Source organism: Pogona vitticeps, chromosome 4 (genome assembly GCF_051106095.1).
Source record: "Pogona vitticeps strain Pit_001003342236 chromosome 4, PviZW2.1, whole genome shotgun sequence".
Classification (NCBI taxonomy): domain Eukaryota; kingdom Metazoa; phylum Chordata; class Lepidosauria; order Squamata; family Agamidae; genus Pogona; species Pogona vitticeps.
The window spans coordinates 23013777-23031348 of record NC_135786.1 but is presented as its reverse complement, the minus strand read 5'-3'; the positions used below and the strand labels follow the sequence as shown (position 1 = coordinate 23031348).

At 40.7% G+C, this 17572-nt stretch overlaps 1 protein-coding gene across 2 annotated transcripts in view; it reads right to left on the bottom strand.

Moving 5' to 3' along the window:
* Positions 1 to 338: 338 nt before the first annotated feature.
* PREX1 (phosphatidylinositol-3,4,5-trisphosphate dependent Rac exchange factor 1) overlaps positions 339 to 17572 on the bottom strand; it is a 288404-nt gene continuing 271170 nt past the window's right edge. For both annotated transcript variants that reach the window (XM_020779458.3, XM_020779460.3), the window contains exons 30-40: positions 16558 to 16686; positions 14796 to 14837; positions 14418 to 14635; positions 12141 to 12240; positions 11108 to 11251; positions 8954 to 9068; positions 7597 to 7663; positions 7038 to 7225; positions 4751 to 4853; positions 4158 to 4225; positions 339 to 1910 (exon numbers count right to left, since the gene is read on the bottom strand). In XM_020779458.3, the coding sequence (XP_020635117.3) occupies positions 1868 to 1910; positions 4158 to 4225; positions 4751 to 4853; positions 7038 to 7225; positions 7597 to 7663; positions 8954 to 9068; positions 11108 to 11251; positions 12141 to 12240; positions 14418 to 14635; positions 14796 to 14837; positions 16558 to 16686 (1217 nt within the window). In that variant the 3' untranslated portion in view covers positions 339 to 1867. The remainder of the gene's footprint in view (positions 1911 to 4157; positions 4226 to 4750; positions 4854 to 7037; positions 7226 to 7596; positions 7664 to 8953; positions 9069 to 11107; positions 11252 to 12140; positions 12241 to 14417; positions 14636 to 14795; positions 14838 to 16557; positions 16687 to 17572) is intronic.

Sequence of the window (17572 nt, the reverse complement as noted above, 5' to 3'; positions counted from 1 at the left end):
ATGCAGAAAATGTTATAGGAGTGATAGACCAATGGCAGGATGCTGAAAGATGAATCTCATTGTGCCACATGGCCCACCATGAAAGCTTCTTCCAATGTGCAGTGGAAATTGCAGGAGGTAATAATCATTGTTGTGCAGCTGTGTTCACTGGCAAGTATAAGGCTGCCATCTAGTGGCCATTGATTTAATGTCAGCCTTATTTACTTGAAATCCATTTTTTTCTGGGATAAAGCAGACTGGAACTAAAGAAATGCCTCATGTGTGCTTTGATACTGTTGCACGTACTTCCTCCCTTCTCCATTACTCGAAAGAACATAGACAACAGATGAAGAACTGGATTGTTAGGAAACACTGGAGTTTATTAAATGCCCTATTTGAAGCCAGAATCAAAATATTCCTCTTCCATGTATTAGATACAGAAGTAATCTAAAGAATTTCTACGCAGTCCCAACAATGAATATTTCCAAGGAGACTATGGCTTTAGTCTACGATGACATAGAAGAATGTTAGTTTTGTCTTTATGCCCCTTAATTGTTGAACGTCGATCCATATGGATAATTTATTTAAGGCACTCACTCCAAATTAATGTTATTTCTGGCCTGAGATTGCTGATATTTTTCATTACATTGTAGCCAGTAATTTGGAAGCAAATTACTGTGCTGTTGGTAATACTGATCAAACAGAAAACATTTCTAAAACAGGGAAAATAAAATACATTATATACATAACCCATGTTTTCATTTTAACTTACAACCCACTGTCATCTAGTTCTTTAAAAAATTACATGTATTAAAGGCTACTTAAATACTGCAAGGTTTTAAATAATGTAACAAAATTCTCAGTGAACAGAGAACTACTGCATGTCTGCCACCACATTGGCCCCATCAGAAACAAATGCTTTTTTTTCCTTATTCAAACCTTGTATTTATAGGAACAAAGTCCAAAGCATATCTTCCATTTCACATAAATAAGAATAGTTCTGTCCTCATTTTTAAAAACCCATTATCTGTTCAAATTGTTGGAACACCAAGTTGTTTAGCAACTCCCTTCATAATGTATTCTCTTATTTTTTTTTTCAAAAAAAAAAATCCTTCATTGTTACCTTCTGTAAAATATAACTGTATTTCCAGAATACATAATGGACCATTTATTCTTTAAGCATTAATTGCAAACCCTGAACTTTTATAGTAAACGTTAAAAAGAAATTCTTGTATAAACTTCTATGGAATGTACACTCAGCAGATGGGTGTATACCAGGATGAAGAGGAAAGTAGCTCCACGAGATATCCTTTGAAGAAACCCGAGAGGTGTGCTATTCACAATTTCAAAGTGCAAGTGGGTATATATATATATAGGTTCAGTTTTTTAAGAGTGTTTGTGAGACTCTTATTGAAGGCCACTGGCCAATACTGTGCTGGAAATGGGATTATATTCCAAAAAAATTAGGATAAGTAGCTGTGCTTTACTTTGGATTTGCTTTGAGCATCCAAAATACAACATACAATGTTCAGGAACCAGTACAGTCAATTCTTTACATTGCAGGCTGGTGTTTTTTTTGTTTTTCCCTGCCATGCCCTTCCTGGTCTCTTCCTGGCATTGGGCAGAAGGCAATTCCTCACTCCAAACTCTGTGGGGATTTGAAAACTCTTACAGCAAACCCAGAAACAGTAACCGTGTCTGCCCACCTAATTCAGCAGAAGGTGAGTGGGAGGGCAGTTTCTTAGTGCACTAGATTATCCAGGAAGACAGTATCCTTCCTCTCTCTTCTAGACTCAGCACCATGGGCGTAAGATAAGATCAGTGCTCAGGCAGCATTACGACCTTCCAAACACTGTGATGATTTCAGGAACTGGAGTTTCCTTCAGTTTTATAAATCTCCATCTGCAGGTGGTTGACACAGCTTGTAGATTCTGTAGAAGTTGATAAAAGGGGATGTTACAAAATAAAGGGTAATTATAACAAAAAAAAATAATTCAAATTGGTTCAGAAAAAAAATAATACCCATCAAAGAAATGGAAAAGGCAAAGAAATACACAAGACAAAGCAGAAATTCTCAAACAGCTTATAAATATATTCTTGAAGGCTTTCATAGCTGGGATCCGATGGTTATTGTAGGTTTTTTGGGCTGTTTGGCTGTGTTCCAAAGGTTTTTTTTTTCCTAATGTTTCGTCAGTCTCTGTGGCTGTGTTCTGGTGTAGGATAGCTGGATATTTGTAGCTGTTTGATCAGCTTTTTGTCCTTTCCAGGAGATTGGGTGATTATGGTGATCAGGGTGTTTTTTGTATTTATACATTCTTTGGTCATGTAGCTTCGGAGTGAAAATACAAAAGTAAACAGGTTGAAATATGGCTCACAGTTTTATCAGTGTACTTTGCCAATCTAAAACTAGTTAAAGCCTGTCTCACAGAAAGCAATATAATTATACAGTGGGGTCTCTACTTAAGAACTTAATCCGTATTGGAAGGTGGTTCTCAAGTTGAAAAGTTCTTATATTGAATCTGCATTTCCCATAGGAATGCATTGAAAACCATTTAATCCGTATCTGCTATTTTCCGTCCATAGAAACTACTGTGGAACTTCTACTTAAGAACTTAATCCGTTTTGGAATGGTGTTCTTAAATTGAAACGTTCTTAAGTTGAAGCAAAATTTCCCATAGGAATGGACTGAAAACCAATTAATCCGTTCTGGCTGTTTTTTTTTTTGTTATGTAGAGGTGCGTTCGTACATTGAAGCATTAGTTCCCATAGGAACTAATGCAAAGCTGGTTAATACGTACTCTACCACTAGGGGAATTTTTTTTTAACCTAAGATGACCTAAGGTTAAAAAAAGAGCAGGAAAGGTTTTTTTTTTCCTGTTCTTATCTTGGATTTCTGTTCTCAAGTAGAAGCAAAATTTAGCAAATGGAGCTGTTCTTAAGTTGGATTGTTCTTAAGTAGGGACGTTCTTAAGGAGAGACCCCACTGTATTTTCTAGAGACCACACTTCCTCCCAGTCAATCAGGATAGTTCGGACCATATGGGCTTCAAATATTCCATCAATGCTATAATTGGCCTTGGACATCCGCTACCCACCTACCTGCAAGGCAGGTGTAGGACATGAAATCAGCAGCCCCATAGTTGGCATGCCTTAGGGAGTCAAAAAGATAACCAGAGAGGGCTCCCTACAACAGGCCCCCTCAATGGCATGTGGTTCTTTTGGTAACAATGATTGCTTCCGTCACTGTCCTAATGAGCTATCTGGGGAGATGCTCCCTCTGCAGTAAGAACTGCAAGTACCGAATCTTTGTGCTGCTCATTCATCAAAACCTGTTTCATGGATCAGCCAATTTCCAAAGTCTCCTGTAACCCAGAGGCTGGAGACTACATAGTGCTCCCTCACATGTTTTTGGAGCCTTCTCAAAGGCTACTCACAGCTGTCCAAAGACTTCTCACTCCCACCACTCATTTGTCATAGCACCAAGAACTGATCCTTTTGTTGCTGAAAACAAGATGCATAGGGCACATGCACCTTGCTTGTAAGGCTGACTCAACTCTCAAAAGCACTATTAGCCAAGAAATGCATTCCCTTACAATTTGGCAAAAACAGTGCAGGAAAGTGGGTTCAGGGGCAAATTTGGTCTCTAGACTATCAGGAGATGGCAATCCTTACAGTAGCTTATAACTCAGTATTAGCTTTACTTTGTTTATCAGACATTTTACTATTCTAGTATTCAAACACTCCTCCAGCAGCTGAGAACATCCTAATTAGTGCAAGATAAACTATTTGTTGTGGGTTTTTCAGGGTGTTTGACCGGGTTCTGGAGGTTTTTCTTCCTAACTTTTAGCCAATCTCTGTGGCCGGCACCTTCAGAGGACAGGAGCTAGAATTCTGGATGTGTTCCTGAACATGGCCAAACAGCCCGGAAAACCCACAACAACCATCGGATCCCGGCCATGAAAACCTTCGAGAACATAAACTGTTTGCTTTATTTAAAAAAGGAACACAACCCAGAAAGAGTTAACAGGGAATGAAAATGGCTTGAAGAACAATTTTCAAAAAATCACTGTTGGGGTATATGAATGTAGCAAAACACTAGGTGGATGTGTGTTCTCATATGTAGAAATGCTTGAAGATTCATTTCTAGAGGAGTCGTCTCAGCTGTACACAGACACCTACCGAGGTGCAGACTGTGGCATCTGATCCATCACCTTCAGATTTTTTGCAGAGATTTCAACCCTTGGTCCCTAAAAAAATCCCCCAAAATAATGGACAGTATCAGTATACTCCTGAAGTCATAGAGGGAAATGCTAAAACAGAAATATACAATGTTTGTTTGAAAACCCATTAATATCTCTTAATGGCTCTGGAAAGTATTGCAGTGGTTCATTGATAATTTGCATTTATTTAAGATGAAAAGTTTTCCCTAAGTGCTTTGCAGCTGCTACTGCTCAAGAGGGATGGAAAAAGAATACATACAGCCTGTGCAAGGCTTTGTAAGCTGCAATGCTCTATTGACTGCATAAACAAAGACTACTCCCCATTAATCACATACCTTGCTAGTTCACAAGCAGCTTTCCTACTGCTTTAAATAATGTGATGATGAGTGCAAGTACTGAAATAATGTGATGATGAGTGCAAGTACTGGTTTATAAAAACAGGAGAGTTTGAATACACATATTATATTCCATCACACACACACACACACAATGTAAGATTTGCAACATTTACAATCGCTAATATGATTTGGTGAATCTTTTGTTAACACTCACTTGTTTCCTCATTATGTCTGTGGCCTGCATGATACATTTAGGCAAGAGTCCATGACTTCGCGCCAATATAGCTGCTTGCTCCAAGGACACACTCAATGTACTCCTAAAACAAGAAGATAAATAAAATTGGCTTCACCAGCTGAACATACTTTCACATCAATTCACATAGGTTACAATTCTATAGTCCAGAGACAGATGTCCAGATGTTTTGAACTTCATATCCCAGAAGACCTATCCAGCATAGAGCTGCAAATCAAAACACTCAGAAGATCAAGGATTTTCCATAACTGAATTCCATGGGATTACACACCTTGCTCTCATAATTCAAAGTACCCAGTTTCTTGAGTCCCTCTTTAAATGTTGCATTATTAAAAATTGTTTAAATTTAACATGGTCCTCCTCAACATCTCAGCGGCCTTTGATACCATTGACCACGGTATCCTCCTGGGGAGGCTCTCTGAGCTGAGAATTGGTGGCCTGGCATTGGCCTGGCTCCGTTCCTTCTTGGAGGACCGCCCCCAGAGAGTGCAGCTTGGGGAGAGTGTCTGGGCCCCGTGAAGTCTCAATTGTGGGGTTCCACAATGCTGTTCAACAACTATATGAGGCCGCTGGGTGGGGTCATCAGGGGGTGTGGAGCACTTTGTCATCAGTACACTGATGACGCTCAGCTCTACATCTCCTTTTCACCAACCGCAGGAGATGCCGTCCTGTCCCTCCAGCGCTGCCTGGGGACTGTACTCCAATGGATGCAGGAGAACGGGCTGAGGCTGAACCCGGACAAGACGGAGGTACTGAGGGTGGGCGCCCCCACAGTCGGGGGTCTGGGAAACTCCCTCTCTTTTGGGGGAGTGACTCTTCCCGCCAAGGATGGGGTCCGCAGCTTGGGAATCCATATGGACCTGGCACTCACTATGGAATCTCAGGTGGCGTTGGTGATCCGTACCGCCTTTTTTCATCTTCGGTGGATAGCCCAGCTGCGGCCCTATCTCGATGTTGGGGCACTCACCACCTTGGTGCATTCGCTCGTAATCTCTAGATTAGACCACTGTAATGTGCTCTACGTGGGGCTGCCTTTGAGGCTCATGCAGAAACTTCAGGTGGTGCAGAATGCAGTGGCCAGACTTCTAAGTGGAGTGAGAAAATACCAACACATCTCTCCCACACTGGCCACATTGCATTGGCTGCCCATTCGTTTCCGCATCGACTTAAAAGTGTTAATGCTTACGTATAAAGCCCTAAATGGTTTAGGACCTCAATATTTGTCGGAACGCCTACTCCCACCAAGAACTACCCATATCACTTGCTCGAGTCAGGAGGTGAGGCTGAGGAGCCTGACACTGAGGGAGGTCCGAAAGGAAAAGACAAGAAACCGGGCCTTCTTGGCGGTGGCTCCTCGTCTCTGGAACAACCTTCCTCCAGAGATTTGCGAGGCCCCGTCGCTGGGTATTTTAAAGACCCATCTAAAAACTTGGATGTTTAAGCAGGCTTTCCCTCCAGAAAACACTTAATATTTCTTTCTTTACTTTAGTTTTGTGATATTGCCATCTTGAAGAATATGTTTATTGTTTGCCACCTATTGTTTAGTGTTATAGTATATTATTGATTTTTAAAAAATTTTTCATTTGTTACATGTATACGTCACTGTATTTTATATGCCTGGAAGCCACCTAGAGTGGTCATACTGACTAGATAGGCGGGGTACAAATTAAATAAATAAATAAACAAATAAAAATAAATAAACATGACAAATTCAATGTAAACCCAACTTCATGTAAGTTGGGAGCTGCACTGAACACTGTTCCCCTGGGAACAACAAGTGAGTTGAATTGCCTGTTGCTTCCAGTGGCACTGAAAATCAGTAGCAAGTACAGTGGTTCTTTAAAAAGCAGTGTATATATTAGAGGGGTGGTTCCCAACCTTGGGTCCCTAGATGTTCTTGGACTGCAGAAGCCTTCTCCAGGAGTTGTGCAGGTCAGAATTTTGGGGAACTGTAGACCAAGAACACATGGGGATCCAAGGTTGGGAAACACTATGCAAGCGTATTCACCTGCACTGTAGAACCTTGCAGGACTGAAGGGTAGAAAGCCTACTTTCCTTTCAGAAGTGACAGCAAGGGAGCAACAGAGAGAAAGTCTGTAGCAGTGGCTGCCAATTTTGCACCATTGGCAGCAGCACTGGTGCCAGAGAACAGGGGTGTGGCCCACGAGCTGTGTCCTGCCCATCCACATGGTCTTACTTTGGTCAAGGGGGTATCCCAGAGAAATACATTCATTTGTAAAATGCTCACCTGTGCATTCCAGTGCCACACATTACAATCTGGCAGGCTCCCAGGCGGTAACAAAGTTCAGAGGATATAGGCAGCAGTCCAGCCCCTGCTATATTACTACTAGAATATCCCGACTGGCTGCCTTTTGTGCTGACAAAGGATTTCATGAGTCTGAAAAGCTCATCCATTGCATTGATGGGGCGAATGAGCTGCAAAAGAATACAAAGAATGGATTATGGCTTCTTTCTATACCTCTAGTTTCTCTCCCAAATAACTGTACCCAGTCTAATCCCTTATGTCAGCAACCATTCACTAGAGCCATCCTCAATCTGGTGCCATCCGGATGGGTTTGATTATGCTCCCATTAAAATGACCATGTTGGGTGTGTATAATGCAAGCCACAGCTCTACAGGACACCCAGTTGGGAAAAGGCTGCCTTAGGGAACAAGCTGTGTTTTTATAAGTACTGGCCTTAATGTATTACACACAAAGGACACCACTACCAATGGGCACCCAATCCTATTTTTACTTTGCTGCAGAACCATATTCTCGTATCTAAGCATAAAGAAAGTTTCTTTACCTGGTCAATTTTCACAGCTGTTGTGTTGGAATCTGTAGGCAAGTTGGACCTCTCAAGGTAAAATGTCCTGTAATTTAGCAATAAGGATGTGTTAACTTGTGATTATCAAGTGTCACACATTTTTATGGCATGTATCTTCCCAAAGGGCATGGAGAACGAAGCAAGCATGAGATGGGCATTGAGGTTTGCTCTTCTTTTTCACATTCCTTTCTCCTCTCATGGACTTTGATGTTATTTTTACAGGAGCATAAGAAGTTGCATTATAGTGGCAAAAATCTCTTGCTTGCTATCTGCCTGAAATTCTGTTACTTAGTGTAGTAACACACATTGAATCAGTGGGTATTCCATGGTGATTCCTCTTTAAGTTCCACTGATGTTATCGGCCTACTCTAGTAATACGCTAAACAATAAGATTTCAGCCAATGAGTCAGATTGCTGGCCTATCTAACCTGTTTTGACAACTCTCATTGGCAGCAGCTCTCAAAGGTTTCTGGAAGGACCCTGTCTGGTTTCTGAAATCAACAAAATCAGGTATGTTCATGATACCAAGTGCTTATAATCCTGACTTGCTTAACCATGGTATATAAACCAATAAATGGTGGAAGTGCCGCTTAGAAATCAAAATTGGTATTAAAATGTAATTACCTTATTTGGGTGTCACAGATCACTATAATTTAACAAACCAAGGTTATAATCATTGTGTACTGACACATGATCAGCAAAATGAAGGGAGAGGGGAGTGTGTGCTACATGATTCCTTCCAAATTGGACCTGCCTGAACCACTTTACATCTGAACCACATCACTTGTACCAAGTATGAGAAATTCTAACTATTGTGTGAAAGATTCAACTTCAACTTTTTTGATCCTTTTGTTCATTACACTAAGAGTAGAAAGAAGTGCCACTTTTAGCTTTGTTGGCATGTTTTAACATATCAGATTCATGTACACTTTGTTTTGCATCTGACAAAGGCTCAGGTTTTCTACAAAAGAAGGACTAGAGTGATGGATTCTCTGAATTCCTTCACTTTGCTTTTCACTATGAATTTGCCAAATTCGTATAACCTGAACATAAAGCAGCACACAGACACAGAACACCAAAGATCACAACGCAGCCCTCTCTTGCTTAGTATACAGCCAAAATATTACAAAGAAAGACGCAGGTTTGGAAGAATGTGCATAACACTTTTTTATGCAGTAGAAAAAAAATCAATTGCAAAAATGCATGCATTTAAAAAAGGTTCATAAATAGTGCATATATAACTTTTTAAAAAATGTACACCTGCACAGTAAGAATGACAGTAGATTGCGCAGGTTAAAGATAAAGAACACATAACTCTCCTTTGGTTTTATAATACCTGAGTTTGCGATAATACTGCTGCATCTTCTCGAGAGAATCAGAATTAATCTGTTGCTGGAACTCTTCTAGAGATGGACCCCCAGGCTGGGACTGGCCTTCCAGATTTTCCAGGGCTATAAAAAGTTTCATTAAAAAAATGTCATGTGTCTGTTCGAATTTTCATACGTTTCTCCTTATAAATACAATTATTCTAAAATACCATTGTACCTAACACTTTTTTGTATCTGGAAAAAACTTCACCACAGTCCTTACCTTCCTTTATTATGGCTCTACCACTCATACAGGCAACCTGCAGCATCCATGTATTCACCTTCTTTTTCCTAAACAGACATGCCTCTTCTTTCCTGCCTACCCCTCTGAGTGGTCTTAAAAGCAGCTTAGGAGATTACCAAAGGGAGCACTGCTTAGCTGGTATCAGCACAAATCAGACAACGCGTACACCAACTGGGTGGTATTGTTTGATTCCATCATGTGTTGCCCCTTTGCAATTCCCTAAAGTATTCTGCCTTTCCTGTTGGATCGGAGCTGGAAATACCTGAGAGCACTGGAATTGCACCAAGTTCCTGCTCAGCAAAGGACTGGCCAGGAGACATCTGAGGAGCACAGCAATTTAGCTAAAATTCAACAGAATGCTTCCCCCCCATCCCAATGATTCTCACTAGAAACAGATGGATGAACCCCTTGGTGGAGAGGTGGAGGAAACATAATGAGATCTGAATACAGTGCAAGACGAGGATCACACATTCCTATGTCCACATCCTGAGATGGGGAGAAAAGCTGAATATACAGTCATTAGGCCAAATCCAATTTTCAATATGAACTAGAGTAGACCCAATGAAACAACAGGAATTTGGTAAGTCCACACTTTTACAAATATCCGTTTCATGATGGTATACTGAGACTGAAGGGAAATAATTAGTAAGCACGTGGCTTGTTTTGTTTCTTGTAATACGACTAAGTTTGTTTGCATTAATATTACAGTACAATGTTGTTTTTAAAAAATTACACAAAGTCACATATATTGTATGGAAGTTCTGTTTCCACAATTATGTTATACTGGCTTCTTACAATTAATGGCCAAACCACTATAAATCATAACTTATTTCCAAACTGGTTTCTGACAGTTTTTGAAAGGGCATCAAAGTTTATTATAAATGCTAATAGCAGATCTGAGGGCTTAAAGCAGATCAGGCCTAGTCACAAATAAAGCAGGAAACGGTGGTCCTATTTCTAGAACAAAAGGGGTATAAGGAAGATCAGAATAATCTATGCACCTGGGGATCAGCTGCCCATAGTGTATTTCTTCCAGCCAGCTCACTTCCAAGACCAGTGCTTGACTGAAGAAGAAACAAACTGGGGGCCACATTGTTCTTGGGATGTGTAAAGGAAATTAAAATGCAAACCACCTCTCACTGTAGAAGTACAGGAGGTGACCCTGGGAGTGTCAAACTTTCCCCTCCTCTTTCTGTCTGTCTCTCACAGCTATGAAGATTTTTAAATGATGGAGGAAGAACTCATGAACATTATCCTACATTCTAAGGAATAAGGGTGAAATAAGGTATTTAATGGATTAAAATAATAAACAGAGAAGCAGGGGTGGGGGTGAGGTGCTCATCACCCTCATACACCTTTTTTACTGTACAAATGGGCCACACAGACTCTCAACAGACAGTTCTGGAAAATGTGGTTTTTAAAGATTGGGTCTGCTACTATCACATATCGTGGCCTTTCCCAAACTGGGGCCTCCCTCCCTTTGAGTGTTGTTATCCCTATTATTCCCAGTCAGTTTGTCATGATGTTTTGAAGATGGTGGGAATTGCAGTCTAACACAGTTGGAGGGCTCCAGACAGGGTCTGGCAGCAACATCTTACTTTGGCTGTCATGTTTATCTTTCTCCTGTCAGCTTTGTGAAAACTGCTTCCTAACTGGCATCTTTACCTGTCTTGATTAGGCTTAAGCTTTTTGAAATTTAATTTCCACTTCTTCAGGTTCCATGAGTACTCCCGATTAATCACTCATGACAAGGTCAGGAACTGTAGCCATTGTTTATCTTTAGCAAGCAGCATTCAATTAGAGCCTGGTCTGCTTTAATTATATCATAGCTGGTGGCATTAAAACAAACAATCCAAAGACAAAAGAATTTCACCTGTACCTTTTGTAAAAAGCACTGCATGTAACTTCAGGCTTCCTCCGTTCTGAAACCGAGAAGGTAATTTGGAAAAGTAGTAGCTGTCCAGGTAAAAAGTAACCTTCAAAACTTGACGATTTCCTTCAACCTGATAAAAGACATGGGTATCTGGAACAAACAAAAATACAGACCTTTAGGTGTTTTAAGGGTACAGGAGTGTATAAGCTATACAAATGCTTTCACAGTGGGAGACCAACTCCATCCTAAACAGTCAGTACATCAATTTCCTGGACAGGAGGGCCATCTATCCACATTTGTTAGATGAAGCCAAGGGATGAACATCTAACTAGTGGATGGCTCCACAACTGCACTGCCTGACCTGACTGGGACCACACAGAAAGAGAGCTAAATGATATCTCACTCCAAATTCCCTGGTAATGGCACCAGAAGGCTTCATATAAAAGTTAACAGAACCCCATAAAACAGATTAGAGCAAGGCCTGACAGCAGAGGCAATAGCCAGGATTTCAGAAGAACTACCACTATCTGTGTTACTTCCTGAAACTCTCCTTTCTGTAATAATAATACTTAAAATGATTAACGACAGAATAAAGCAATGGGATTGTAAAAAGTAATTCCACTCCTGGATATTTATTTATTTATTCAACGTATATGCCGCCCACTCTACCCAAAGGTCTCTGGGCGGCTCACTTAAAGGATTGAAGGTTTGATTGTAAAAACCCACAGAGTACCTGTCATGGTGGACAACATTTTTGAAACTATTTAAATAGCAAACTAGAGCTTAGTTCCATGCTACAGCTTTATAGACTACAAACAGGATGCAGTCCATGCAATGCTTTGTAGGCTGCAAGCCAGGAATCAGTTTCACACAACTGGTTCCCAGGCTTTGAACAGCACCTACAAATGAATTTTGAGGATAGACAGAAAACCTTGTTGGCCTAATCCAGCCCACAAGGGGCCTAAGAACACACAATACATGGCTTTGTCAACTGTGGGAACCCATATGATACTGCAGGAAAAATAGGGCATACACTTACTTGCTACAAAACATTCATCTAATTGTTTGAAATAAAAGACAACTTTATCCAGCTCTGAGAGAGTGGCCTGAATATCTTCCAGCATGATTCGCTCCTCCTTCTGAAATAGACAAGAAATAAAGGATATAATTCAAGGAATGACAAATAGCAACATATAGGACCACTTCTCTCCAAGGTGTGTGAAAACACGAAAATAATGGTACCGTCCTTCCCCAAATTAAGGTAACATAAGCCTCAGCTGAAGGATGTCTCATTCAATATGATTTTGACCAAGGCTGCTTCTCACCACATCATTTACTCCCAGGTATTCACACTCCAAAATCTGAATTCATAACCATGAAAGATAATTGAGTTTCTACTACTAAAACTTGACCACCCAAGTTACAAACATAAAATGAATGCCGGATAAACCTTAAATTTGACAAACATCCTGATTTTCAAATTACACATATTAAAAAGGATTAAATGCACACATCTACATTTTTGCCTCAAATGCTTCTTCTTGTTGTTGTTGCTTCAAATCTATAATAAATTATTTCCCCAAGAAACTAAGAAGTGAGAGAACATGGAAATGACTTCATTTTCCTTTACATTACAGCTGGGAAAATATTAAATCAAACAAGAAACTATCCATATTTATGGCAAAAAATTCTGACTACATTTTTATTGCCACCCATCCAGCCAAAACTGATATTCTTTTTTTCAGACATTCAGTTTCTCAAGTCTACCTACAATATACAGCCTACCTACAGCTTTATGTGTCTCTCTCTGCTCTCAGTTCAAAAGCTGGAGAGAAACAGCTTCTCACCACCAGAGGACAGAAGACTACATATATTATGATCAGTACAGTTGTGATCTTCAACCTTTTCAGACTCATATATTTAAAAGGGGATGGGGGGGGCGGGAAAGAAAAGCTCAACCTGCAAAATGTGGCCCAGTTTAAACCTGGAAATGTAAAATCTTTCTTGCTTCTGTCTGAACACAAACAAAGGGGGAAACCCTGTATGCTTTTACAAGCTACATACAATATGAAACTTCGGCAGCTGCAGATTGTCAGGCAGGAAATTTGAAATACAAAACTGCCATATGATCCTCTAACACAGTTCTTTAGCCTAGCGATGCGGTGGTTAAACTGCAGTGCTGCAGCCAATACTCTGCTTACAACCTGTTTTCGATCCCAATGGATTCAGGTGGCCAGCTCAGGGTTGACTCAGCCTTCTATTATTCTGAGGGTAAATTGAATATCCAGCTCGTGGAGGGAAGGTGAATGTGTAGCCTTCATAATTAAATTGCAGGCTGCACAAAGAATGCTTTAAGTACCATGGGGTGGTATACAAGGAGCACACTTTATTTTTTTTAAGAGATTCTACAGTGATCTTCCTAGCCCATCAAAGACTAGATCAAAGGCTGCATCAGGGAACTCCTTCAGCATACAAAGTGTTCTATGGTGGGCTTGGCATTTTTCCTTAACCCTTCAAGCAGTACTGTCCTGCCCTCCTCTGCAGTCAGTCATCTTCTTTGACTTACAAGCAGGAGAAAACACGACAAAGGAGGAGTAAAAGAAGCTCTGGCCCTCCGGAGATTTTGAACTACAACTTCCATATCTCTTATCTTTGGCCATGCTGGCTGAGGTGATAGGATCTCAAGGCCAAAATATCCAGAGAATTAAAGGCTCCCCACCCCTATTTTACAGGAACACTTGCTTCATTGATATCTGCAAGACGCAACCATTTGAAGAGAGGCCTAACAGGGCAGCATAAAAAGTCAATTTCCTATTTTTTTTTCTTATAAACTGAAAGTATTTGTGTGAGTCAACATAGTCCAATTTTTTTAAAAAATGAAACTTTGGCTCAAGCCACCTTAACTTCCCCAGCTGTGTAAAACTGGTTTCTAATGCAGTTTCACAATGTGTATGGACAGCTCATCTGACTAGGTGGAAGATCACATGCGTCCTCCCTATTTACTGTTGTGGCAGGAACCCATATGGACAAGAAGGAGGCAATTGGCCGCCAACCATGGGACTGAGGCATTCACACATATATTACAGTTGTGCAGGTGCGGACCTCCCCACAAGCCTGGGTGTATGTCTCAACGTACCAACAATGTTTGTGCCAACAAACATTCAAAGGAAACAACTGAACCCTGCTCTGTTTTCCCAGCCTTTGAAACATATCCAGGATGGGCAGAGCAACTTGGTCATGAGATGAGCAAGGTGAAAACTCTAGAGGTTCCTCCTTTTTTTGGTTTTAGTTTGAGTCAGTTGTGGTCCACCCTTACCACACTGGGAGAGAGCAAGGACTGGTAGTTGAGTAACACCCCAGTGGCTGCTATCTGCTCTAGCCACTTCTTGCTGGCTTCCCTGCTGCTTTCTTCATATTCCCCATTGTTGTTGTATCGGTAATTAAGAGCACCCAATAACTGCTCAGAGAATGTACAAATGGCAGCCACCAGTGCCTGGCAGAAAATGGCATCTCGTCTCAGCTGCAGTTCTGTATCTAGACAAGAGGAAAAACACACGAGAATTAGTTATAACAGAGTAAGTGGCCGGAATTGAAATGAAGATTTTTGCTGGCATAAATATAAGGATGCAACTTGAAGCACTTAATACACTTAAAGATTGTCAGCTAACAGTGTCATATCAAGGAGGTGCCTTACCTGTGCATTTTAGCAAAGCCAAAAGCAGCTGGTTCTTTCCATCTAGAAAAGAAAAGAAAGCATGATGTCTATTAAATGGGCATGTGATCATATTCTGCTTTTCTAAAACTCCTATTCGTTCGACATGTTGAATCCTAGCAGGACTGAAGTTAGCTTTGAAGTCACATGCCACACCGAGATGCTGTTGTTTCTTAACTCCCCAGAACTAATTCTGGTATGTAGCAGGAGAGATAGTCACTCTGCACACAGCTCAAAGTCACACGTTTATGAAATTATTGCAGGGGTTCTAGCACAGATTCTAGAGCTACAAAAAGTTGATCTTTTTTTTTTTTAAGACCCAAACTCCAATAATTTCTCAAGGCAGGCATGGCCAAAATAATACAAATGCAAATGCTAATACTAATACTAATAATATCAGCAGCAACATCAGAACAACAACTTTTCAAGGCTCTATTAGTCCTGGCACTAAAAATAAAATTCCATTGTCAAAATTCTAGCTCTAACAAATAACTATTCACACACACAAGCAGGAAAGAGGCATAACCCAGGCATAAGCAGCAGTTTTCCCTGTGCATGAATGATTTTAAATACAAGCTGTCCTTGCGGTGGCACATTTAGAGAGATGACCACCAGCTTCTGAAGAATCCTAGTTTCAGCACATTTTTCCATTTTCAGAGAAGATAGTTATTATCCTTTGTTAGTCCAAAGCAAAGGGAAGTCCCATGTTTCAGAAAACATGGCCAACATGGGAACTGTCTCCTTGTTAAGCTCACAATAAGAGCAAAAGGGAAGTTGTCAGAAGTGCAATGCTTGACAAGGACAACTCTAGTAATGACTTTCAGATACAAGGACTCTGGAGAGAAATTCAGCCACTCAGCCACGAGCTGCAGATTCAAATCAGAAATTTACCAAAAGCACCACAGGGAAGGCTTGATCTCTACTGAGATATCTCTTAAAGCCATAAGATACAGTACATTGTTAGCAGTGTCACTGTTTCTTGATGCTGTCCTTTTGGGGTCTACACAGCAGAAATACAGAACCAAAGATTCAACTCCATACATACTGTTTAATGCCTCTGCCAAGCAATTATTTGGTGTAAGGACCTATTTATGTCTCTGTAGCTGAAACGTAATGCAGATACCCTGGGAGCTTATTTAGCACGCCCAGGGTTGCATTATGGGGTATCTTTAGGAAAAGGAGCACATTGGCTGCCTACAAGACTCTAAATTTATTTCAAAAGTTTCCAGAAGTTAAACACAAGCCAGTGGTGTCACACCAGAAATGTCATCAGCTCATATCAGTGCAAAGGATGAATCTTTCCCCATATCCTCCAGATTTTTAATGGAAGGGACTGTAGCTCTAGGATAAAGCCCATGCCTTGAACGCAGTGCGAATTTTGGATACCTTCTTAGGAAGACTTCCCATGAAGGATTCAAGAGCTGCCACCAGCTGCCACCAACATGGCCATCTAGATACAACAGGCCTACAGCTCCCCCACCATCCTTAGCTAGTACAGCCAATGGCAAGGGATACTAGCCGTCTTAGTCTAACATCAGAAGGGCTGTAGGTGTTAACTGCTCATGTAAGCAATACAGAGTTAGACTGACTGAGTTGAAGTAACCTACTGCATTTCCTGTATTTCAGAATCCCAAATCTGCCACTATTTCAAGCTGGGGTGGAATCTAGTTCCAGCTTCCCATTTCTTGCTTCGTTAGCTACTCTGTTAATAAAACAATTCAGTCCAACTACCCTGTTCACAGACCTTCCACATATTTTTGTATGGTCTCAACAAGGTTTTTAATACGGAGTGGAAGATTCCAGGGATCTTCTTGGATGCTGATCTGAATCTTGTTTCTGCTCCGAATTGTAGTTTCCTCTTTCTGCTTAAATTCTGCAAAATAAGAGAATTTTTAAGCCCAATATTAGAGTAGTTCAATATAGCAGATCTCCATTTACTGTCTTACAGTCCCAACCCAACCCAACCCATTCTTTTGTTAAGGAATGCCTATCTATATTTTGCAGGAAAGATCACCTGCAACATAACAATGCAAATTTAATAGCCACATTAAAGTTAAAAAACAAAACACTAAGCTAAGGCTAAAACTAGATCTTACTGGCCAGAAGCCTACTGCTTATGTATACCGCTCTAAGTCAAACAGCAAATGGCATACATGCATAATGCCCCCAGTTAAGAAGTCAAGGCTTGTATCCCCTGCCACATGCCAAGTCATGCAACTGGTGCATGATCATGAATACATGTCTTAATTCTTATCTAGTGCCAATTTGCCACTGTGATTTCTGCCAGTGTACATAACTAATAAGATTTTGGCCATTAGCATTTAATGTAATGCATGGCCAGGAAATATGATACTCTTCAGATGTTTTCAGACTGTAACTCCCAGCATCCCTGACTCCTGGTTGTACTGCCTAGGGCTGATGGAAGTTGTATTGAAATAATATATGGAGGCTTAGATGTTCCCATCCCTGGTTCAGATGCTGCTGGTAGCAGGAGAAGGCCTCTTGTCACCTCCCTCCTAGATCTTGCATACCCATCTTACAATCCATATATATGGTATAATGTCACTCCACTTTCTTGTCAGGGCATTGCTTTGTTATGGTGGAACAACATGTGCTCAGGATTAACACAGTAACAGCTGCATGGAAAATATGAAGAACAAAATAAGGACAAGATTTCAGCAGAAGGATCTAAGGTTCCAGACACAGAATGGCTATAGCCCTGATGGAACTCAGATTCTGCATTATGCCCCAAATTGATA